Below are 25,438 nucleotides of genomic sequence, written 5' to 3' on the forward strand. Positions count from 1 at the left end.
TTGACCCCAGTACTCTTTCCTGCCATGCCAGGGGGTCGGACTAGATGATCTGCTCAGGTCCCTTCCGACCCTAGAAACTATGAAACTATGTCCCTGCCTACACAATGTAAGGAAGGCAGAGTGTGCCTTTCTGCTGCAGCTGCTTCTAAGTTCAGCTTTGACATGCCTCTTGAAAATAGAGGTGTGCAGGGCAGTTCTACCCTGCAGCGGCAACACCACCCCTGAGAGGTTACCTGTAGCACTCCAGCTGAAAACCACAGATCTAGAGAGAGACTTTCTCAGAGATTTTAACACTGATGTCCTTTTACAAAACCCAACTGGTGAGCAATAAACTTCACAAACCCATGGCTAAAACCCAAGAGATGTGGAAAAGGAGCCCTGTAATAGGAATACCATGTTACCAGGGAAACTGAACAAAGTACAGGCAACCTTTCTAAGGAAAAGGGGTAGCAACAAAATGATCTTCACTGGAGAGGCTGGAAAGGAAAGAACAAGTTCATCTCACAAGGAAAATTATCTGAAGCACTTCTTCCACCACGTGCCCCGATGCTGGATCCACACTGAGAAAGAACCAAACACAAATAAGAAGCCAGAGCCACTGGGAGACGAGTGACTCATCGGCATGAAAAGGGTTAAGAAAGGCTGACTTCAGTGTGCTTAGGAGATTAGTTAGTGGGGCATTAAAGCTCAAGAGCATTGACAAAGTGGGGGTCCAGGAAGGGTGATCATTATGCAAGGAAGTGATCTTTTGGGCACAAAGGAGGCAATCCCACTTTATAGAAAAGGGGGCAAAGGGGCCAAGAAACCCTCCTGGATAAACAGGGAACTCCAGGAAAGCCTAAAGACAAAAAGATGGGCATACAGGCTTTGGAAGGAGGGGTAGCTACCAAGGAGGAGTATACCTCCCCGGCTCACGCTTGCAGGGAATCAATTATGAAGGTTAAAGCAACATTAGAACTAAATCTCCCAAATGTATTCTTGACAGAAGCAGGAGAAGCCCCAGCCCACCAGCTCTCAGTGCCAACTTTGTAAAGAGGAACTTGGAGAGGCTGGATGTGTTTAAATCAGTGGGACCAGATGAGCTCCATCCAAGGGTGCTCAAGAATTCATTGAAGAGCCCCCCTGCAAGCACCAGTCAGGGAGTGGGGCTGCCAGCAAAACCGGCCACGCTGCTTCTGGAAGTGGTCACAGGAGTTCCAGAAGTGGTCCAGTCCCCCGGTCAGTGGGATTGGCTGCTGGGGGACTCCCCAGCCCCCAGTCACTGACTGGTGTCAGGGGGAACATGCCTATTAATTTATACTTCAGCTAAGTACACATTAAAGCAAAGTCACCTTCCTAAATATGCAAAGAGGATAAACCACTAACTCCAAAACTTGTGAACTTTTTTCACCCATTGCCTTAGACTTCACTTTTGGCTAGTCACCATTAAACTTGCATTGAGAAATCACATCTTGTTGACTTGGTCTAAACAGGCAATTCAGAATTGTGTAAAGCCTGTTATGTACAATATGATGTCTGCTAGTCATGCCCTCATACAAAGAACAGCTGATTTTGCTGAAGGAGCCCATACTATCTTAAGTGTTACTGTCTCAAATATTCATTCAGACTATACAAAGAATTAAGAAAGTCTGCTGGGACTAAGGTAAGCTATCCTTCAGTTAAGAGTGAACTGAATGTTTACTCAGTTGTTTGCTGGTCTGTTTTATATATTCAATATCTTTATGAACATATTCAACTGTATTTATATCACTACTACTTGGCTTTTCAGATATGGCAAATTTCTTTATTATAACAATTTAGATAATTTTTAAATAAGGATGCAATGCAATTAGGAAGAGGGTTCTTTCTTTTGTATAAAAGTCCTTATGAAAAAGATTAAATGTTAAACTTCTTATAAAATCATATCTATAGAAATTACTATGAATAGCTTGTTTCTTTTTTATTTTAGAATTACCCCTTGAATTTGTTAGATTATAAGTTATTATAAAATATACTGACACTTGTTCACTTATTTTCAGGACAGCCTAGACATTCTTCCTCAGTTGTTACTTTTTTTTTTTTGGCTTTAAACTTACAATAAATTATTTTGATGCTATTTGAAATTTAACGTACCTCCAGCTTCACATCTAACAATTGTTAGCTAAATGAGTTTTATTTCCAGATGTCAAAACATAATTCATTTGATTACAATACTTTTACAGTGATAAACTTCATCTGATGATGCTGCCATTCTAATACTTTGTACAACTTAAAATGCAAAACATATTTATATGTCACTTCCAAGCTACAACTACATTGTAATCAGCTTCAGCAGGGTAAATCAGGCTGTGCAGAGTTCCTTACTGCTACAGTTAGATCCGTATTTAAACTAGCTAGCCTAAAAGCAAGTTTAGATCTTTTTACTCAATAGTTATTTATGTAACTATAGTGTATGTGTACTCATATTTTCACTCCTTTCCTTAAAAGAAAAAAAAAAAAAAAGTCTCCAGAACATAGTTTGCACCCTTCATCAGATGATTTATATAATCCAGACATGTTTTGTCACCTTGCATTTCTGTAATGATTTAGTTTGTTGCAAAGCAATTGTATACATACAGCACAGCTGTAAACACAACCATGTATTTCAAGGTCATATTTCAACTTTTTGTATAAGAATATAGGGTGTACATTAACTTCATTCTCCTAACCTAAAAATACTTAAGTTCAATAGATTTTACAAAGATCCTTATATTTAAAAAAAATATACACTTACCTGTCACAGATTCTGATCTGGAATGCTCTTCACTATCTGAATCCTCTAACAGGTCATCACTAAAAGCAAAACATGGATCAAGGAGATAAAAGAAAAAACTGTATGAGAGTATGCTCTATGCAAAAACAAAACAAAACACCACCACAAAAACCTTCCTCCTTTGAAATTCTTCATAGTGAACACTCTGAAAGACAGAGCAGTCAAACTGCACTTCAACAATTCTAGAGAGAGATGCAATTTGTTGCGTTAGTTGAAGACATGTCTCCAATGATTCTGTAAGCAATGTTAATGCTTTTACAGAATCTACCATGGACTCGTCATCTTGTACATGACACTGGCCATGAATAATACTACCAGTCCCAACATATAGCTAGGAAAGAAGACACAGAACTCAACTACAAGGAACATAGAGGTGTTCTGGATCTGTCTCAGCCTCTCCTGGACCGCAATTTCACCTGTATAGCTACTTGTAAAGAATTCCCGTGACTAAAATGCTAACTTCTACAGTAGCTTCACTTTTAAGTCAAGCAGCTCTTTAGGGATAAGATGTCCTTTAATAAATGATTGCCTGTTTTGTCACCAAAAGCTGCTCCCTAACCAAACAGCTCTACATCTTTCTGTCTGCAGTTATAGTATTTACCAAGGCCTATGCATGCTCAACGCCTGAATGGGAAATTAGGTTTCTTCATTTGCAGAGTCTTACACACAGGCGAACCAGTAGAACTTACCCCTATTGAGGCCATGTAAAATGAGATTTCCAGGGATCCTAACCTTCCTTAGGTCAGTTTCAGGTCTGACTAGTCCTGGGGTGTCCATACGCATGTGGGGTACCTGCTCCGATGCGTTCCAATTAGAATGGTTGAAGTATCAAGTCTGTGGAGCGTTCCAATTAGAACATTCCAGCAGCCTTGCTGTCACGTGTATTCAGCATCCCCACGTTTCAAAATGACAGTGGGGGCCCTTTAACTAAAGCTCATTGAATATTGCAATTTTGAAGTGCAGGACACTTAGTACACAATACACTGTAGTTGTTTTAGTGCAAATTAAAATGCACCTCCACACACCTCCTCCCCTCTCTCACAGCCTCCAGAGCACATGTATAGATGCTCCTGGTTACCAGATCATCCTCGTTTCAACCACGTGAACTCTCCAAGGCCTGAGAATCTGGAAATTTCTCTGGACTGATCTTGATCATTATCAACCTCTCTCATCTTTGCCTCTGAAGTACCCAACTTGCCCCCAATTCCCACTCTTTCACAAGACTGCCATCCTTAGAAGCTCCAGCAAGGGCTCCTAGTCTTATGAAACAGAGATCCTGGTTTTCTCCAATCTAAAAAAAAAATTTTCAGTTAAAAGTAAACCCAAATCCACATTTTTCTGTGATCAAAATGAAACATCACTATAATATCAATATCTATATCGATATATCTATCTACATATTAGTGATCTTTCATTTAAAAAAAAAAACCCAAAAAACAGAAAAATGTGGACTTGGGTTTACTTTTTAACTGAAAATTGGGGATTTTTTTAAATTACAGAATATCAGGACCCCTGCTTATGAATGAGCACATCTGAGGCAAGTTCAATGGATAACAGATAAGGGTGCATCGATACACTGGTTTGGTTGGCTATTGGATCTGCATCAATAAAAGGAGAAATGATGTTATCAGCGCCCATCTTTTTTTGGTCATTGTAGCTGATAAATTACAGCCGCGTGTCAGAAGCAAGCATAATCTGGCCCCCACACCCTGATGCCAGCCTGAGCCCATGACAGACTTCCTCCCACTGCTTGCCAGAACGTGTAGAGGGGGAGCCAGGGAGTGGTCACGGGACATTATGCTCACCAACAAAGGGACCCTTACAATGTAATGATAATGCCGTGCGTGCAGCAGGGACCTGAGCACCAGGGCTGCCACCAAGATGCTGGACTGTGTGCAGGGGGGGTAAAATGCCAGAACATTCTATTCCACCAGGTACCTTGGCAAAAGCCACTTCTGCCCAACATCCATGGGAACTCAGCTGCACAGGGCCCACTGGCACAGAGGCAACAGCATGGTCTGGGAGCTCCAAATTTGCCCAAAATCGTCTGTGTGAGGGTCTGCCCCACCCACCTTGGATGGCAGCACACTCTGCATGGGGCTGCAGGTAGGACCCACAGGCAAGGTGGCGACGTGCGTGGGAATAAAGTGGTCACTGCCTTCCTCACCAAGGGCCAGAGCAGGCAGGAGGCATGAGTGCATGCGTGTGTTATAAATGTAAAAAACCCAAACAAAAGGTTTGTGTCAGTAGTTTAAAATGCCTTGCACTATTACTAAACATTGGTTATTGGATAGGCTTATAGATATGGTTGGCTAATCATCGGCCATCAGTTCTGGCCCTGAAAATCTTGATCGATGCACCCCAATAACAGAGACGTTTGCTCCTCAGTCCAGTACTACTGGGCTCCCCCTTTCCTCTTATGTTTGATCAACTCTTTAGACTGTATGCAGAGCTCAGAACTCTCCAAAACAGAATTAGATGTTGGATTTTTCTTCCAGCAACTATTAACAGGTGGTGTCTGCTGGGCTTTGCACTCTTATAGTAGGTGTCAGCTCTCCTGGGGGACATGCACTCTGAGGATGTATAAGTATGCAAAAAGTTTCTGCTTCTATGTATGCTAGCATTCTCCATTCCCTTCAATTTAAAGAGAAAAGCTAGAAAGGTGACGGAAGATTCCTTAAAAATAATCTCTGAGCACTTGCTTTCTTATCTTTCCAACAATACCACCATCTCACACGCAAACAATGAATTTTCAATACAACAAGAACTGTATACAACAAAACAGCAGAAACACGCATATTGTGAATACAGATATTTGTCAATACCTCTTTCCTTGCCCACTGTCATGTCTGTAGGCAGAATCACAGCATCTAACATATTAGCATTACTTCTGGAATACAGAACCTTATTTTCCCTATGGCACTGCTAGGCTTTACTCCAGTAAACCCCAGTAACTTATCCCAAGGAGTCTCTTTGTAAAGCACCTCACATACATACATTTACTTTTTGAATTAGCTAATAAATTTGTGAACACACACTTATTAGAACTTCTGTAGCTTTCACAATGAGGCACAAATAGTCTAAGAAACTGGAGCCATGGTAATGCAACTTCCAGTAGTTCTTAAGTAACTTAATTTGATTTAAAAATTATTAAAACACTTAAAACCATTTATCTACATGATTAAAATGAAGACCTAGGCTTTGTGCTTCTCAATACTCCAGTAAACCCCAATAATGTATCTATTGCATAGAGCAAAATAAGATTTGGTATTCCTGCTTAGCCACAAGGTAAAAATGAACAAACTAAAAAAATAGATTATTAAAGTGTACTTAAATAATGTGTGGGTAAAACAGCAGCTTTTCAGTAAAAAACCCCAGCATCCACCAGCTTAGATTTAAGCCAAGTGTTTATATCCCTGGGAATACATAAACTTCTCTACTCTACAATATACCCCATCTCCAGATAAAAGCAAACGATGAATCAAGGTCTCCCACATTTTAACAAAAAGGCATTTTAAACACACTACCTGAAATGAAACATTTTAAAGCATTTGTTTTAAAATTCTGTAGGTTAGCATACCTGTCTCCTTCTAATTTTGGTATATCTGAGCAGCTAGAGGAATCTTCTAGCCATGCTAGTGTTGGTCTCCTTGAGTCAACCCCTGAGCTCTGTTCTCCTGACAACATAAGCTGTTGCACGATTGCTGGATCATATGCATTGATCTCAAACTTTAAGTGAACCTAAGCAAACAAAAATGTAGAGATGTATGAGGTTTTAAATTTAACATAATTATTAAAGAAATCAGTAGAGTTAGTAAGTACCTTCATCAGTTTGGAAACATCCCATATGCAGATTTTTCCTCGCTTTGTTGCAGCAGCTAAAAAGTGAGGGCAGCTTCCAGATCCAAAGCAAGCTATTCTGTCAGTGCCATCTGTGCAAGGAAACTGTGCAGGACTTGTTGCCAGCGTGACTGAGAGGGGTACATTCTGCGTGTGCTCACCTTTGACAAATGGGCAGTTTGGGGAATGTCTCTCATGTTCTGACCTTCATGAATTAAAAACAAGCCATCAAAAGACTGAATTCTCAGAGCAGCCAGTTTCAACAGAATAGCAACTATTACAACTATCATACAGTCCATTTTTATAAAGATACTATCATATATGGTATTTCAGTTTGGAGAAAATAAAGTTAAATTATGCTAGACTGAAAGCATTTTATATGAGCATAAAAATATTGCATAGTAAAAGACTCCAGACTGCAATGGTCTCTCAACTACTTTGTATAAAAAGCACTTGTGCTTTAACTACTTAATGATCCTTAATGTATTTCAGCACCGGAGAGCTACATTCAATACTGTTAACAGAAGTAACTATAAATTTATGATCTGATTGGCTACTACCCTTGAAAGCAATTTGATGCTACTAAGAAAAGTAGGCATACATTCTAGAGTATGTACATTATCATCACTTGTAATATAAGAGTTACTTTGGGAAGGATTAGGATATAGAAATACAAACAATTTGCTACCAGAATAAATAGGATTAGGTCACCTAGCCCTTAAGGAAAGAGACTAAACTATCATGGTTTAAAATTTCACTTACCATGGGGTAAAGACATGTGTATGGGCAGCTACCATTGATTTTTTAAAAATCCATTGCCAAGAATGCTTCATAAATACTAGTTAAGATAAAATCTACCAGCCTCATATTTTATCTTAATATTTTCATCCAACAACCAAGGCAGAAAAAAAAAATAGATCATCACACAAATCTTTACACTTACCAAGGTTCATCTGTAGGCTCCCAGCACACCAAACATACACTACATGTAAAACACATGGCTCTGTCATCTCCTGATGAAGCAGGCTACAAGAAGGTAAAAAGCAGTTTTGTACAGATATATTTTAAAAATAAATGGTTTCATATTTTAATTATTAAAAAGCCCTAAAAGCTCTGAACACAGATCACATTAAGGGAAAAAAAATGTAAGGTTACTGTATTTACTTGAATATAAGGTGAACCTGAATATAAGACAACCCCCCAATAATTAGATTCTATATATGTAAATGTTATAATGTTCCAGATATACAACCTAATTATTGGAAGTTTGCCTTGAATTTGTCCCCCTCCCACTGCTAAACAATGGCAAAAAATGGGGCGTCAGGTTTATTTTACCCTTGCCCTCTCCTCCCCCTCCCCCCTGACTTCTTCCCCCTGTAAGCCCGTCCCCTCTCCCTACTGTCAGACCCTGCTCTCTCTGAACACATGGAAGTTAGGAGCAAATCTGAAATCAAAGCATGTATGCAAGGTATTACAGTTACCCACAAACTTAGTTCCTCCAGAGCTGATGTGTTTCATTTTACCTTTGTTCAAACTGCTGCAAATTTTAGCACAGCTACTCCATAAATACACTTTTAGGTCGTAATTTAATATTTACTCATACACAGTACAAATTATGCACAAGATTAGTCCAAGGCCAAAAAGGTTCATGATTTACTATATAGTTCACTAGGCTGGGACCCACCAATGTCAGTTTCAAGTCATGGTGACCCCACAGCTCAGCACTGCTCAGTATGTGCGTACGCCAGATACCCACCACAAAACTCCCCATTCATGACTGGAACCAGGTGTTCTTGTCATGAGCCCTGGGATACTCCAAAAATTTATATGCAGATGAGATGCAGGGCAACCTGGTCAGGCTCCACTTTATGGAGGGCAGGGCCACACTAATCATGTGACCAGCTAAGAGAAGGGATGACAGAGGAATTCTGGGTAAACTGCCTGATCCCTGTTTGGTGATGTTTGCCAGACGTTTAACATTGGAAATGGGAAATAAAGGTGTAATTCGATGTAGTCAATGTAGTGGCTAATCATGACTTGAAAAGAGTCAGCACTGAGGGATGCTGAGCACAACTGGCACTATTGTACAACTTATTCAGATGGGCTGCGCTAATCTATCTTGTAGTATGTTCTCATCCGTATGTTTGCCCAGTACGGGCCATGTGTTTTATAGGTATGTTCAGTGTTGGCTGCATTTAATCAGCTTCATAGTTGGTTTCCATTACTGAGCACATGCTGCTTTTAGCAGCAGTCCCAAGACAAGCAATGTATTTAATGCAGTTTCTTTGTATGCAAATGTAAGATGACAGGCTTTTTCCCCCACCCAATACTGACGGGGGAGGACTTTTGTTTTGCATATGCAAGTAAATATGGTACTTCAGTAAGTCTAAGTAAGCCAGTGTACTTTAGTGAATAATAATAAAAAAGAACTGAAACAAGTTTACTGTTTTTTCTGCCTTATTTAAATTTCTCTTCCTGAAGGAAAAAGATTCCAACTATACAGAAACTGTTCAAATCATTAGATTGTTGAAAAGATATTAAACTAAGTATAAAACTGGGTTTGGCCAAATTCTTTGATGGAGCAGTACAGGATTTAAAAAGAGCTAAATATTGAAACTCAAATCAAATAACATTCACTGACTAGTGAAAAAAATAACAGACTTCAAAATAATTCAAAGTGCATCCTCAATGTATTGAAAAACCATGAGACTTCCCTGAAGATGGTCAACATTTTCAAAACACAAGTTATGTTTTCTCTTGCTCTGGGGCTGATGACAAGATATGGAGAGAATGAGCTTTTAAAAGCATTATAATCCCTTCCCTTAGAGACTGTATTTATAACAGAAACTGATATTTTTACCTGATGATAGAACCCAGCCTGGGCCATTGGGTCTGGTTGTGCCCACCTATACCCTACATGAGGCCATGAGGTGAATGTCTCCCGTCTGTTAGCTTCACTATACATCAACGATCTAAAAACAAAAAAGGTGTTACCCATAAAATGTCATTCAAAACCAAGATAAAAAACAAAAAAACAAAACAAATTAACTCATGAAAGCCTCCACAAATAGCTTAGAAAGTATTTAGAAAAAAAAAATCAAAACAATTCTTGTCAGCCTTTTTTTTAAAGTTATCAAGAAGACAATGGCGGGGAATGAAAATTAAAGAACATTTCCTTATTTAGTTTTCCAGATTATTTCTTAAAATAATCAAAATCAATACTGTAGCCTGAGTTTCAAAATGAGCAACAGAAAAGGCTTCTCTTTAATTTAGTCAGATTGTCAAAATTATTTTTCCTTTGATACTTAAATTTAGACCACATCACCATATGGCAGATAAAAGTATCTGAAAAAAATCTCACTGTGTCATTCTGCCTACTACAAGCAATACAGAATGCTAAGTTTTTTAATTCACTACATAGAAACATATACATGATAGTATCAAAAGGGTCATTTATTTCAGCCTCAAACTCTGAATCTACACCAGGTCTATTTAAAACCGGAGTACTCAAGCCCTGGCCTGCATGCCAGAGATTTAGCCCTGGCACCATGTCCATGGGGCTCCCCACAGGTCCAGACCCATGGATAGCTCCAGGTTCTGGGTGGGATGCTGGATCCAAGCAGGCAGGGCTAGGCCCCAGGGCCCAACCCCAGTGCTCAGGCAGCGCCAGGCCTCTAGGATCCAATTCCAACATGTGGGGCACTGGGAGGAGGTAGTACCAGGCCACCCCAGGACCCAAATCTGTGCAGGGGATGGTACCAGGTTCCCAAGACCCAGTCCCAGCACAATGGGATGGCAGGAGGGGGTGGCGCCAGGCCCCTAAGACCTAATCCTGGCACATGGGGCGGGAGCAGGTGGTGCCAGGCCCCAATCCAGCCTGCAAACCAGCCATATACAGCAGTATAAAAGCTTTATCTTTTCATATGTCCACTGCTTTTTCTTTCTCCCTTTGGTATACAAACTCATGGGTTTTAAATTACCATATGATAAATTGGTCCAGGATACAAACGATCCAAGATTTCATCCCACAATGCAGCAGAGACACATAGAGGGTGCATGTGCACCTCGAGAGCGCTGGTGTACCTCCTGACAGGCTGTGCTCCCTACTTAGGTGACGGATGGGGGTGGGACAGGTAGGAACGCCAGTGTCCCCCCGTGAACACCGGCCAGGGACTAGAAGCACCGGATGAAGCACCATGGGGATTTCCTGGTCAGCAAGGACACCCCCTCTCCCCCCCCCACTGATTGGTTGCTGAGGGGGCACATCCCCCCCCGACCAAAGTGGTACCAGTCGCCCGCCACAGTCCACCACAGAGATGGAAAGGAGTGTTAGTTTGAGATCTAAAGTTTCCGGATAAAGAAAAGAGCACTGTGATGCAACACTGACCATAACAAACATAACTGGTGATAATGCAATAAGACAGCATTTTGAATAATGTGCTGGAATTATACAGTCATGGTTTTGAAAATTATTCCCCTTCTCTAAGCTCAGTGAAAGGGGTTTAGGGCATTTTCAGTATTCATACAAAAGAGCTGTTTTGGGTTTGGGTTTTTTGGGGGGGGGGGTTGTTTTTTTTAACATGGCATTTTCACAGGGGTACACTTTTGTCATGTAGCTGATCTTTGCCATGTTACAGAAGAGTACATAAACTACTATTTAGAGCAGGACAGCTAAATTAATCTGAACCCAGGAAAACTCCAACTACGAAACTGGAAGAATTAACAGAAGCAGACTGTGGACAAATCAAATCTTCAATGAAGACCTAAGGAAAAATATGGGTGCTCCAAGATTTGGTATTGACACTTTTCTCCAAATACTGCCAGTACAGAAATGCTTCAGAAGATACCAGATTATTCAGCGCTATACCAGTTTTGACCAGTAAGTAGGTCTCATTTATTACCTTAACAGCAGCAGGACTGGGAAGCAGGAAAAGATGGGGTGATAGCTGCTAGGATGATACAGCCTTCCACTATCAGCAGTAAGAAGGAAGGAAGTGACTACAAAGTGTGTATGTAAACATTTATACTCCTCTGTGGTGGTGGCACAAAAATTTAAGGGTTGGGAAATTTAACCAGCCTTGCACATAGGAACCTAGACTCAGAAGAAGTGAGACTCCTGCACAAATAATAACTGTAAAGAAGCACCATTTAAAAGAAGCTTTTAACATTATTATACATAAATGCTTAAAGTAACTTTGACAAATTTTCTAGATCTGCTCTTTTCTTGTATCCAACTTAGTTTAAGTCAACTTCTTTTGTCAAAAAAATCTAAATGATAAAATAAATACCTTGATGAAAGCAAAAGATAAGAAATTCCTTATTTAGCTACTTGCATGTTTCAACGTACCTGTCCACAGATCGACCAGGTCCCACACCAAGTTCTGGTCGTGCACTGGGTAAGAGGTAAGACAACCTATCCATCACAGAGGATGCTACAGGTAAGGCAGCAATATTTTGATTTATCTTCTTAAGTTCATTTACAATGGCACTGGCGACAGACTTCAATACATGATGAGGAAGGTGGAACATAACTGTTGCCCACTAAGTTAAGAAAGAAAAGCATCCAATTAGTGATATTTGGGAGTTATTACAAGATACAGTTTGTATTACACCATATTACACCCGACATATGTACACCATATGTGCATACCATATTATACCTAGCAAACGAACAAAAATAAAAGAATATTAATTTTTGGTTTTGAGCTTAATAAGCACATTTTAAATATTGGGATCTTAATGCTAATATAACAGATTAATCATAATTTAGGAAGCCTAAGTATATTTATCATTGCCTGCAACCTCATCCTTCTGTTCTACATATGCCTGTCAAATCTCAGCAATGAGATTTCTAGAGATTCCAATTCAGAGTTTCTGTGAAATATAATACTGAATTATTTCAATTATAAGCACAAAAAATGCAAGTGACAACTTAAACCTCAAATGCCTTAGTGCTTAAAATTTAAAGCTTGTCATGACTTAATTCTCATTAAAAGACACTTTTCTTCAGCCATAATGGGAAAGAATTATAAGAACAATTTAAAATCAGAAATTCTGTAGAGATTTCGTGCAGTTTATTTAAACGCACTTTTTTGCCAACTAATTTGTTACTTGTTCATAATATAGTTTGCAAATAGGGGGAACTGATATTTAGCTTTTTTAATGAGCTGCTGAGAATATGAAAACAGACTATCCTTTATTCATATTTTTAGCATTTGATAGAACATTCAACACTGCAAAGAAATGAGGAAGGCCATTAAATTAATAAATGTGTCTTTGTTTAAAAGTAATAGGAGTATTACAGTAACATCAAGGGTAACTAACTAGCATATTCAAAAACTATTCAAAACACAACTAAGTGATTCCTTGGGACATTTAAACTTCTATCTTGCATTTGATAGTGGCAGTTACTGCATATGCTTACGAGGAAAAGTTCTGTTCTAGAGTTACTAGAGTTCTTTTCTCAAGCTCTGAGATGCAATACTTCTAAAAGACAGACTCCATTAAAATTCTGCTTAATCTCCCACAGACTTTGTAAGGCAACTGCTAGGATGTACAAGGACAATTGTGCGGGGGGGGAGGGCGGAATATTCCAGACAACTGATTGAATTCCGAAAAATACCTCACCAAACCTTTAGTTACCCATGCATGTAAAAAAAAAACCACATGGAAGGAAACCATCACATGCAAGAACTAATGAACACATACTAAGGATCATTCCTATCTGAATGAAATCTGTCAGCAGACATTGAGCATTAAATCATCACGCTGGTGTTCAAAAGCTGTAGGACACGACTGAGCATAGCCTACCAATGCACTCTTAAGAGCAGTATATTAAAAGCTGCAGTTCTGCAGGGTAAGTGGTATACTACAAACATACCCCTCATCAAAACAATTTGGATGAAAAGGCTCACATTAAAAAGCACTGCATTCCTTATTTACCATATGCTTTCTATTTTGACAGCTCTGAGCACTTTATGATCTCCAGTTTACCCTATGAATGCTACATGAATGCTTAATTTATGCAGACATTGAGACTTAACACACTTCAGTATATTTGTCCAGTTGCTTCCAAATGTAGCAAAATATGGTTAATCAATCACCAGAATTTATCACTATTACATTATTTGTTTGTGCCCTCAAGGGCCACAGGAACCCTATTGATTCACATGGCTAACATTTTGGCTGATTATTTTAAAGTGCAATTCATCTCATCCAAAGCCATACCCACTGTAAATCGCAATAAAGTTTGCTATTGATAGATAGTTCATCAGTTTAAGTTGGCACTAAGGAACCCAGGTTATTTGCATCCAGGTGGTACACAAGCTACTTGAGTCATAGTGGGTTGCTAAATTAAGGACAAGCCACTCAGCTGTTTGGTAGAGCTTTTGTTTATGAGATCCACTTCTTCAACCTGGTGGGGATCAGCAGCAGCCCCACACAGCTGATCAGAGAAACAGCACCCTGTGAAGCAAAAGCCTCAGCAAACAGGTAGAGCACCTCAGTGGTCCCACACAAACTCCTGTCTTCAAAGGGGGAGAGCAGTAGTAAAGAAGCCTAATTATGTAAAGTACCCAGGTCCTAGCAAAAGGATCTAGCAGCTCATAAACACATTGCAGATTTAAGAGAAGCTCTGGTACAGAAGGCCAGATTAAAAGGTAAGGACAACTAATGATCCACGAGTGCCTAAATCTCTGATGAACAGTTGAAAATATGGCTATCAATAAATAGTCATCTTTATCAATCCTCCTAGAATGATGAATCTGGCATTTATTACTACAGCAGTAAGCAATTTTTTCCAACTGCAGGCCAGAATGACCCACCTCAGGCAGAAGAATGTGTGAGGGCAGGTAATTCTTCCAACAACGTGAAAAAAGGCCCACAGTTGAAGCTCCATGTTCATGGGCTGGATCCAGCTCATGGACCGTAGGTTACCAACCCCTGTATTACTGTACCTATTTTATGGGTTTATTTGTTCAGAAACTGGAAGCCTCTCTTTCTCCTGTTAAGATAAATCCTGCACTAGCACATGGAAGTATATAGCTCAAACCTGTGATTCTTATATTTATAGAAATAAGATTTAATGAATAAACTGTTAAACAGGTCAAAGTTACTTTTAGCTACTGGATATAGTGCATGTATTACAAATAGCTATAAGTATATGATTGCATTCTTCATCATGGCCTTCAATCAAGTCATCGTAGTTGCTCAAATCCATAATGAGGTTTCAACCACCTTTCAATATGGGTAGGAGCCCTTCATCTTGGACTTGAGGACTCTAGGCTAGAGTCAGAGCTGCGACAGCTGCCTACTCCCTTACCCCAGGCCTCTGTGCTCTTCCCGCACTGCTTACTGTCAGGTATAGCTCCAAACCCATTCTCTCCCAGGCACAGAGCATATACAAACTCTGGGCTGTGCTTGGCAGCAGGGAGGAAGGGGGCAGAGGCTGCAGAAAGGGGCAGGAAGGGGACAGGCACCTTGCCCCCTGCAGCGGTAGGGAAGGTGAGAGGGGAAAAATTAACATGACTCTCAATTGACAGTTAGATTCTATATAAATTAAATGGTAACAAAATTATACACTTTTCATACACAGAACCTAATTATTGGGGGTTGTCCTGAATTCAAAGTCATCTTGAATTCAAGTAAAATGAAAGTTGGACAATATTTTTTCAAAGAATTGCAGTTGTTTTAACAAGCAATAAATGATTTAATAAGACATTAAAAGTACAAACATCACCTTTTCAGAATCACTCTGTTAAGAGAATCCAGAAGCAGTTCCTTACCTTTGCAACTTTATGGTTTGCTGCTGTCTCGTGTGAGGTATTTTTTAAACCATCTTTTAGCTGTGTGATGAACAAGTCATATCCTTCTGTGCTGGAGACATCTACCTTTTCCATACAAGCAGATAACAGTTGCTGAGCCTAAAACACACGTGTAAAAATAAAATTAGCATTTAGCCTCGGCAGCTGAATTGGAGAATTAGAACGTACTCCACTGCTCTGGAAAACATAAAAAACTTGGCCTGGCTTGATGGATTCCAGATCTAAACATAGATACACTTTTGGTAAAACTTTGAACAGGAGTAAGTGGCATGAATTGTTACTTCTGTCCATCAAAGTCATCCACGGAATTCAACACTCTACCAGAAAGGTTAAAAAAAAAAAAAAAAAAATCACACCTCAAATTTGTATTTCAATGTTTTTAATTAAAAAAAACAAAACATAAGTGACTGACGACTTAGGATATGATGCACTAGCATAGGGGTGCTCAAGCCCTACCTCACAGGCCAGATCTGACCTGCAGAATCCCCTACAGCAGGGGTGGGGAACCTACGGCTTGCAGGCTGGATCTGGCCCGTGGCATAATTTAATCTAGGCTGCGGCAAGAACAGTATAACCTCATAAATCTGGCACTCAAAAATCCATCACTTTTTAAAAATACGTACACATTTTAAAAATATATCAGAAGTAGGATGGCCAGTTCTGGAGCACTGGCCACACATGGAGCTGTGGTGTGGGTAGTGGCGGTGGCTGCTGCTTCATGCAAGCTTCCCCCTCTGGGGGTTGGGGGTAGTAGCAACCAGGCGGGGAGCAGCTGCTGCACCATGCCATGCTGGATAGCTGCAGTAGCTGCCCCCTGACCAGCCGTGGCTACCCGCCAGTCCTCAGGAGAAGCTTGCATGTGGCCACGTGCCATGGTCATTCAGCACAGTACAGCACAGCACAGCACAGATATTACAACGCTCACCAAAGAAAAGCAACCTCAGCCATCACACCAAAGAAGCAGGTGAGTAAAATGTTGTGTGTTTCTCTCAAGTTTTTCACTAGTAAAATTGCTTTCTACTTGCGTGTGGCCCACGATTGATTTTTTCTATGGGTCAGTGGCCCACAATAGGAAATAAAGTTCCCCAACCCTGTCTTACAGGTTTAATAATTTGACCACAGGGGAGCAGTTGCAGCATTAACTGCCATTCCCCTGCTGCCAGATTTCCAGATCTGTGGAGAGCCCAGAAGGCCCAGCATGGACATGCACACTAGAGTGGATGAACAGGGCAGGGCTGAGCGGAGACAGCGTGAGGCCCAACCCTGTGTGCCGACTCCACAAGGGATCCATCTCGTGGACCAGTGCTGCACAACTTATCCAATTTGTGGAGCCAAAGCGTTGAGCACCACTGCACTAGCATGTTTTTTCATGAATACTAAAGATGAATAGGGATGACACTAACCCTTTGAGTTCTCTTCTGCAGCAAGCCATGGATATAATCTCTGACAGCAAAAGCCTACCTGCAATAATCAGTTGTCTAAGATATTACTGAAGGCTAACTGGTGGAACTAGCCTCACTAATAACTACCTTTTGTTTGGGATGCTTTGTGTTGCTGTGTGGAAAGTTTCTGGAGACTAGCTCAGTCATGCCAGTCCAACTGATTAGCCAAATCCCACACACATAAGGAACCACCTCACCTGCCACACCCACTGGCTCCTCCTTACCTGCCACACCCACTGGCTCCTCGGGGAGGAAACTTAGCTACAAGGGCAAAAGGCAGGCACCAAAGGCAGCATCAGCCCCTGGAGCTTCACAAGCAATTGATCAGTTCAGTTTGTCAGTGTTCTAATCTGGGAAGCAGATAAATTTACATGGATGGAAGCAGCAATTAGTCTAAAAAAAATTACTAAGATTTTTCTTGCCGCACATGTTAGGGTCCCAGATCATCGTGGGGGATAGTTAAACTATTTCAGATTAACATCACAAGCTAAAAAAAAATATCAGTGCCATCCAGAAATGCTCAGTGAAATCTGTGCTGTTTAAATTTTATCATCTCATTCTCCATTGTTCTTGGTTCTCCCCACTGTTACCTTTACATGTACCAAGTTCCTAGAGGCAGGAAATGTACTTTATCCATAACGCACAGGGCATCAGCTTTGTTTGGAGTAATTAAAGCAGTCTACAAGTTGAACAATCTTTTGTTCAGTATTCCATGTCCCCAAACTAAGAGGGTGGCAAATACTTCCAAACAGTAAGTGCTTGCTGCAAACTGGACTTGAAAGGACCATTCACGAGGGAGTCCTGGTTCCTAATGAACGCCATGTAGGGCACCTTCAATTTGCTGCCTGCTAGCCACTGTTAGGAACATGGTATCTTGCAGTTTGGGGAACAAAAGCAATGAAAGCAAACCAACAAAGGCCCCCAAGATAACACTGCTATTCTTCCCTGAGTTCACTGGAACAGTTAATAGAGATCTCTGGAAGTCCTCACACATCCTGAGTACTTGAAAAAAAATAACTAAACAATGTATAATATAACTGATTTTATAAGACTATTTATGGAGGAAAAGACAGTCAACAATAAGGTCGGTATTGTAACTGAGTAAGTGGCCTATTGGAAATGGATACAAGATGTACAGAATATTATTACCAGAAATAATGCAACGAAGATGACGACTAGAGAAAGCTTAGGAAAACAAGAGAACACAAGGAGATTTACATTTTAAGTTCCTTAGGCTTTCCCTCAGTGATGGGATTATTTTTCCTTATGGCACATCCAAGCCACCTCATCAAAAAATTACTGAGGCTCTCTGGGGTTTGTTATCTCTAACAACAGGTAATAATTGAATGTGGCTCTCCCTCCATATTCCTAGCTGATAAATCCCTAGACTCCCAAAATCTGTGCCTACTGAACTGTCAAACCAAATTCCTTTACTGGCAGCAGCCTATAAAAAGAAGGGTTGCTATTCTGATCTTTGGAAAAGGGTCTACACCCAATGCTTAAAACATGGGGAGAGATGGGGAAAGAGAAGCTAGTTTAAAGTCAGGCAGGGTAAAGATACACTTTACAGACTAGCTGAATCAGAAGTTCTGGTGAGCTTTTGCCAGTTCAGACACAGGAATGGTCTTACTGAGGTTGAAATGACCATGCATCTGGATACATCATGGATGACACTGCAAACAAGGGAGCAAAACCCATGAACAAAAGCAAGATGGACTAGAGTCTTCACATTTGGCCTTAACCTGTTTGAAGCACCTAGCAGGCATACAGTGCATAAAATTGAAATGGAAAGCAGTCGTCCGAGGGACTCTAAAAGCTCCTCAGAGACAACCGTTAAGAAAATGTTGTTAGTACTGTTCCTCCTTCTAGGAAAATCACTTGTTGCAAAATGGACACTAGCCATACATTCTTGGATTCAGAATACGCACCCAATATTCAATGCTCTGTAGAGGCAATGCCTTGGTAAGAGCTGGGTTTATCTGATTTACTTCAATTTCATCCCCCACTCCCCTACCACCCATTGGTGTGGTCCAGTCCCTCTCCATAAAGCATTACACAGATCCTGGCACTGGCATTTTGTATTTGCACTGTATGTAGCATGCTACATATGACTGCAGATACCCTCACCCTCAAGCACGTAATTTACCCTGAGAACAGAAATGTCCTACTGATTTATCACCTCCTCCTCCTGAGAGTTTCTGTCTTCCTCACTGGCTGCAGCCCATCTCTGGACTACATTTTAACACATTAGCTAACATCATGATAACATCACATGTACTAACATTAAGACTCCAATATACACACAGCTTTGTTTGCTTTTAACACCTACTAAACTTGTGGAAGATGTTGTGCTAATATGACACCTTAAATAATATCTATGGTCTTCCCTAGAATACATAATAGCTAGTTAGGATTCTTGGAAGGGGAACTCAGTGGTTACCATACTTGCTGTTACCTGCATACATCAAACAGTGGATTTATTTTTTGCTTATTTTTCTGGTAATCCCAGAAGGATCATAATCCAAGAACTCCACACAGTTTCTGAAACCGTTGCTGAAGGCAAATACCTGGATGAAAAAGACAAAGCTGGAAATGGGTCCCTACCTGTAGCAAGCACTGCAGAAATTTCTCATGAAATACCACAACAGAATAGAGAGAGAAAGACAAGCTATGTACCTTGTGTGTTAGCAGGGGAACTATATTCTAGCAAGCTTTGGTGGAGGCTAATTACAAAGTTACTGCCTTAAGGTAATTTAAATTTTTAGAAGTTATCCCACTTAATAACTACTATTACATTAGACATTCAGGACAGTAAATTTGTTTTCATTATCCTACTATAGAGTCATTACATACTTAATGTTTAAAACAGCTTACCTCCGTAACTGGCAATTCAAGCTGAACCACATCATCTTGCTTTGAAACAGGTGTTTGCAGAGCTGTGTCCAGGAGCAAGATGCCATTGAGATCTTTCCTACATCCTACTGCATAATCATCCACAAAGATAACTTTATCCACAGCAGAAATATACTGGCATTTCACTCGTCCACCTGGTTTAGCTATAAATCAAGGAAGAAGAGGGAGAGAAAAAAGAAAAAGCTATTAAAGAAAGCATAGTACCATATAATATGTTTTGGTAACATCAGGACTAGTAATTTAAACAATCTAAATGAATTTAAATCATTGGGTATGTTGCTACAAGTCCTTCTGGTAAAAGTTACTTTACCGGTAATCTACTTCACTTTCCTTATCTTGCCAAACAATTCATCTATGACTAGGGTGACCACATGGTACCATAAGAAATCAAAGACACTGTCCCCTCCCCACCCATTCTCCCCAGTCAGCAGCACTGCTACAGATGCCTGAAAAAATATTAACATAATTAAAGCTGCCCAGAACTTATAACCTAGGAAAAAGCTGAGTCCAGGTACTGACTGATCCTCAAGTAAGTGTTGGTCACGTTATAGGAGAAATTAAGCAGAAAGGGGGAAAGCCACTCTAGTTGTCAGAAAGGATGGTAAGTCTTACTACTTGCCATAGAGGAACTAAAGCATTTGAAAAAGAGCTGTGTCCAACAACAGGAACATATTCCTTGTCTGCCATTGAACCTCAATTAAAATCCTTGTCTACAGTCAACAGGTGACATGATTAGAGAGGACGTTTCTTTCCTTGCAAAGGAATTGTATAGGGGTGCACCAATAAAGATTTTCTAGGCCAATACTGATAGCTGATAGATAGTAATAGTGCAAGGCATTTTAGACTAACATTAAAAAATTGTTTGTTTGTTTTGCATTACACACACACTGCCTGCTCCAGCCCTCAATGAGGAAAGCAGCAATCACCTTATTCCCATACGTCACTCCCTTGTCCACAGCTCTTACCCACAGCCCTGGTTCCCTGTTAGCGCATGCTACTGTCCTGGGTGTGCAGAACAGACCCTCATGTAGACAGTGGCACCGGGCATGGCGCATCAGCAGGCCCCGTGCAGCCAAGCTCCTGAGACCACTGGTGAGAAGCCATTTTGCAAAGGCATCCAGTGTCCAGAGGAGCGAAATGTACCTTGTGTGGCACCTTAGCTTGCCCGCACATAGCTCAGTCTCTGCAGCAGCTCTGGTGCTCAGGTCCCTACTGTATATGCAGCGCTGCATATACAGTAATAATCCCTTTGTTGATGAGCCCAACACCCTGTGACCACTTCCTGGCATCCCCTCCCCGTTGCTGGGACCTGTAATCTCCCACAGGCTTGGGCCAGCAGTAGGGAGTGGGGACTGAACTACTGTCATCAGGATGCTCCAGGCACATGGCCATAATTATCAGCTACAACAAGAAAAAAAGCCGATAGCAATATTATTTCTCCTTTAATCAGTGCCTATTTGATGGCCAACCAATATATCAGTGCACCTCTAGAATCATAGTTATGTATTTTCAGTTCTGTCCCTTCATAAATCAAAATGCATATGTACATCAAGACAGGCAAGGATATTTTGGCTAGTTTCTTTTATTGAACTAAATTGTAGAGTTGGGAGAGCTTAAACAAGCTTCTGGGTACAAGGCATCTGCCAGGAAAGACGTAGACAGCTTATGCTAAGTAGCAAACCCAGCAATGGCTGTGTATAAGACTCCATACATAAATAAAAACGGTCTTCTAAAAGAGAAGTGCAGTAGCTCTGCTCTGATGAGTGGGAGAGAAAAGCAATTTGAGAGGGAAATACCTAACCACCAGGGACCTACCAAATTCACGATTTTTATGGAAACCACAAATTTGGTAGGTCCCCCATGAAAAAGCTCAGTCCCTACGAGAAAACTGGAAAATGGCCAGCAAAAGTAAGGGGAGGGAAGATTTTCGGGGCAGTCTAAACAAAGCGCCACTTGCCATTTTCACAGCAGAGTAAGGTGGGGACCCTCCATGCCGTGGACGTCCCAGGCCTCCCCAGAGATTGAAAGATGTCCATCTGTCAATCTCTGGGGACAAGCGGGACTTCCAGGACCCATCGGCCAACAAGAGGCGTGCCCCCCCTGCAAAAAAACAGCGACCAGCACCATATTCAGACTGTGAAATCTGGGAGCAGCCCCTGCAAAGTAGGTAGGTCCCCGCTTATCTCCCATGGGGTGCAAAGAAATTACCAGAGATTCCAGATTGACTTTATTGCTCATTTCTATCTATGTCTGTGTTTAGCCTCTGGTTTTTAGCACTCAGTAAGTAAGAATGTTTCCCCCCAGGCCTATCTTTGACACTACTAGATACATCACCTCATCTTCCCTTGGTGGCTTATTCCTACTCAGTATCAAAGTTAGACAGCAATAAGTTAGTGATTCCTACTACATTCTCTACAAATTATCCATCCTGCCCCAATATGCTTAGTTTCAATTAACATACATTTCAACTGTTAATACAGTGCTTTCTGATTAATCAGAACACTGAACAGTAGATCACTTCGTCACCAAAAGTGTCTAATACATCAAAAGGAAAAATTCTAAAATCTTGATATAAGCAATTAGAAGGATAAGTTATTAATGGAAACCCCCTCCCCCCCCTTGCACCTCCGTCCCCCCAGTCACCAATTGTTTCATTGACAGGATAAGTTTAATATCCCTGTTGTTTTAAATAATCACTGTCATTTTGGAAAAGTGACAGCATCTCTTTCTCAAAAAAAAAATAAAGATAGAATGCAGTTAACTTTTCATTCAAAGTGAATTATGTATCCCCCCACATACCCAAAATCAGATCAGCCTGCCAATTAGCAAAAGACAAGTCTTAGCTTCAGCCTGAACTTTGAAGAGGGGCAGGGGGAAGGAGAGGAAGTTCAGAAGTTAAGCATTCAAAATCCTAAGAAAATGCATCAGAAATAGTCTGGCATCAGTTCCCCCATCCAATTAAGTGAGGGCATACTGGCAATACTATTATAAACTTGCCACAAAAGACTGTTTAAACCAAAAGGAGCTGCACTACACTGAAGGCCAGATAACCACAAGTCTTATCTATTCCACTGACCAGTTTCTAAGTCTGCATGTACTGCTGAAGTTATTAACTGGGAGAGAACTCAAAAGCTAAGGAGAAGAGGAAAAGTACAATTGCAAAATTTCTTCCTTGTGAGCTGCCAGGAAGATCTGAAAGATGGAAACAAAGTTTCTTTTCATCTTCCAGCTGTCAAACAGAGGTGTGGTACCTTAAGGTCAGGAGACATTCTTCTTCTTCTTTGTACAATGCATGAAGCCAGTTTAGAGCACAGAGCACCAATCCCTTTCCTTCCACTAGAGACAAAAAAACTTCACTGTTCAATTGTCCAGAGACCTTTTGCATCCACCTTGGCCACCAGAATGAGTCCTCCATTAGAATTAGTTCTCAAGCTAATGGTGCTGGGTAAGTATTTCCATGTCCAACCTTCTTCTGAAATGCCAGTTATAATTCTCATAACCAAATTAAAAGCCTTGTCAGTACATTGACCACTTTACTTATTACTTCGACCTATTATGACTGCTATCATAACAGGATGTGTGACAATGAACATAAACTATTTAATGATTACTTTATAAAACACAGGCTCTCCATTACCAGGCTCTTAAAGAGTATACATTTAATGAACACATTTACTCAAAATTATGAATAGTCTGGACCAATGGAGGCCAAACTTTTTGGCAGGTGTGCTGCAAATTAGCCCCATACCCTCCCCAAGAACCACTTTGATCCCATTCTTCGGCCTGACTTCCCGCTCCGCTTTCTAGCCCATCTGCTTCTGTGCTGCGTGTTCCCTCCCCAATCTGCCAGGCATCACATGTACTCTCTGTTCTACAGGTTGGCCACCCCTGGTTTGGACAAATGTTCATTTGTACAAGTTTTAAAAAAAACTAGATTATTAGGTTTACTGTTTTAAAGGGGGAAATTGCATCTCCCAGATATTTCCAATGTGTGAGGTAACTAGACACCATGAACTCAATTAATTGAATTAGTTTTCCATGTTTCTACTTTACATCTCTTATCTACCACCTCCCCTCCACCTCATCTTCTCAGCTACTTGGGCAGCAGTTTGCATGGCTTGGGAAAACCAAAGAATGTGCAACCAGTTGAAATCTGAAAGACAAACCCATCTTGCTGGGGTCATCTGATCCCAGAGGTTTATCCTGCATGTGTGCGTGCTGGGGGGAGGGGGGGGGAGGGGGGAGTGGACCTGATGATCTGTAAGGTCCCTTCCAGCCCCAAACAACTATGAAACAATGAAGAGAGAAAACAACATTTATTTAAAAAAATTACAGGAATTCCAGAGAAATCTCTTGCACTGGCAACAGACAGGATATAAAATCCATTTGCTCTATTCCCTACTCCCTTTACTCATTTAACAATATCTTTATGTCCTTCTACAGGTTTAATTCACTTAAATTTACAGCTCATGTTTGTAACTTCGAGAACCAAGACACTATAGAAGCAGCTCACTCCTTACTCCCCGGTCCTTCTACATGAAAGCTCCAATTGAGATCCACAGTTCTGTAGTAAGAACTGGTTTCTATAACAAAAGTTCCACACTAGTCAATGCTAATGTCACAGATGTAACCACCTTTTTAGGCAATCTTTTCTCACTATAAAGTGTCAAAGCTTGTGATGACTGAATTCAAATATCATTAAGTTATATTAAGCCTATTTAAAATTGTGCAGAGCTGCTACTATAAAGGAGTTATTTGCTCCTAGAGGAGCAAATTGAAGCCATAGTAGAAAGCTACTGTCATTCAACAATAAACATGTCATTGTGTAATTGGCAAGAAAGTGGGCATGTCTTTTGTAAGGCATTTCAGAATCTTTTAAAAGTAAAAGGTCAGAGTAACTCCATTTATGCCATCTTTATGTAAATTTTAAGACAGAATACATTCAGTACAGAGAATAACAAATATATTGACCAGACCGTTTTAATTCTGGTTATGTAGCTGCAAGCATAGTTCCTCTGAAGATGGGGCTCTTGATTTATTAACGTCCAACTCCCTAAGTTTTGTTTTTACACTAACAGGAAAGATGGATCTTTTCCTTCTTGGGTCCCATCCACAAAAACTGTCTAACCGCAATAAGTGTCATTCTTCAAGAGGTGTTGTCCATGAGATTTGATTCTTGGTTGCAAAGAGCCAATGTGAGAGGAATCTTGCCCTCTTTCTAGCTAGCTATGTCTATTTGGGTCATGCCTACCTTATCCATTTTTCCCCACCTTCCCAAGCACATGAAAGGCAGAGCATTGGCCAACCATCCCTCAGTTCCTCTTCTGGTCTAGAAACAAGTACAGATTTCCCTCACTTTATGTGGGTTCTGTATGTGCAAATTTGCTTTCATGCCACGACCCTTTTTATATCAAAAATTCGTTATACGCAAGGTAAATTCACTTGTACGTGATCAGTGTGGTACAAGCCCGCAGTTGGCTGCTTTGTGCAGTGCATCAAGATATAGTCTCCTGTGTGGATCTGTGCTCCTCGCTCGCTGTCTCCAACATGTATTTCCTATAGTTTCATAGTTTCTAGGGTCGGAAGGGACCTGAGCAGATCATCTAGTCCGACCCCCTGCCATGGCAGGA

General features: G+C 40.7%; 1 protein-coding gene across 1 annotated transcript in view; it reads right to left on the bottom strand.

Annotated features, from left to right (window-relative positions):
• The window catches only part of BIRC6 (baculoviral IAP repeat containing 6), a gene marked incomplete at its 5' end in the record, with an annotated part of 304,005 nt that overhangs the window by 270,061 nt on the left and 8,506 nt on the right, over positions 1–25,438 (bottom strand). Inside the window, 8 exons of the mRNA XM_019548600.1 lie at positions 2,753–2,811; positions 6,372–6,532; positions 6,614–6,836; positions 7,575–7,657; positions 9,492–9,603; positions 11,979–12,172; positions 15,415–15,552; positions 19,770–19,951. Coding sequence (XP_019404145.1) covers positions 2,753–2,811; positions 6,372–6,532; positions 6,614–6,836; positions 7,575–7,657; positions 9,492–9,603; positions 11,979–12,172; positions 15,415–15,552; positions 19,770–19,951 — 1,152 coding nt within the window. The remainder of the gene's footprint in view (positions 1–2,752; positions 2,812–6,371; positions 6,533–6,613; positions 6,837–7,574; positions 7,658–9,491; positions 9,604–11,978; positions 12,173–15,414; positions 15,553–19,769; positions 19,952–25,438) is intronic.

Source organism: Crocodylus porosus, unplaced genomic scaffold, assembly GCF_001723895.1.
Source record: "Crocodylus porosus isolate Cpor-Errol unplaced genomic scaffold, CroPor_comp1, whole genome shotgun sequence".
Lineage (NCBI taxonomy): Eukaryota > Metazoa > Chordata > Crocodylia > Crocodylidae > Crocodylus > Crocodylus porosus.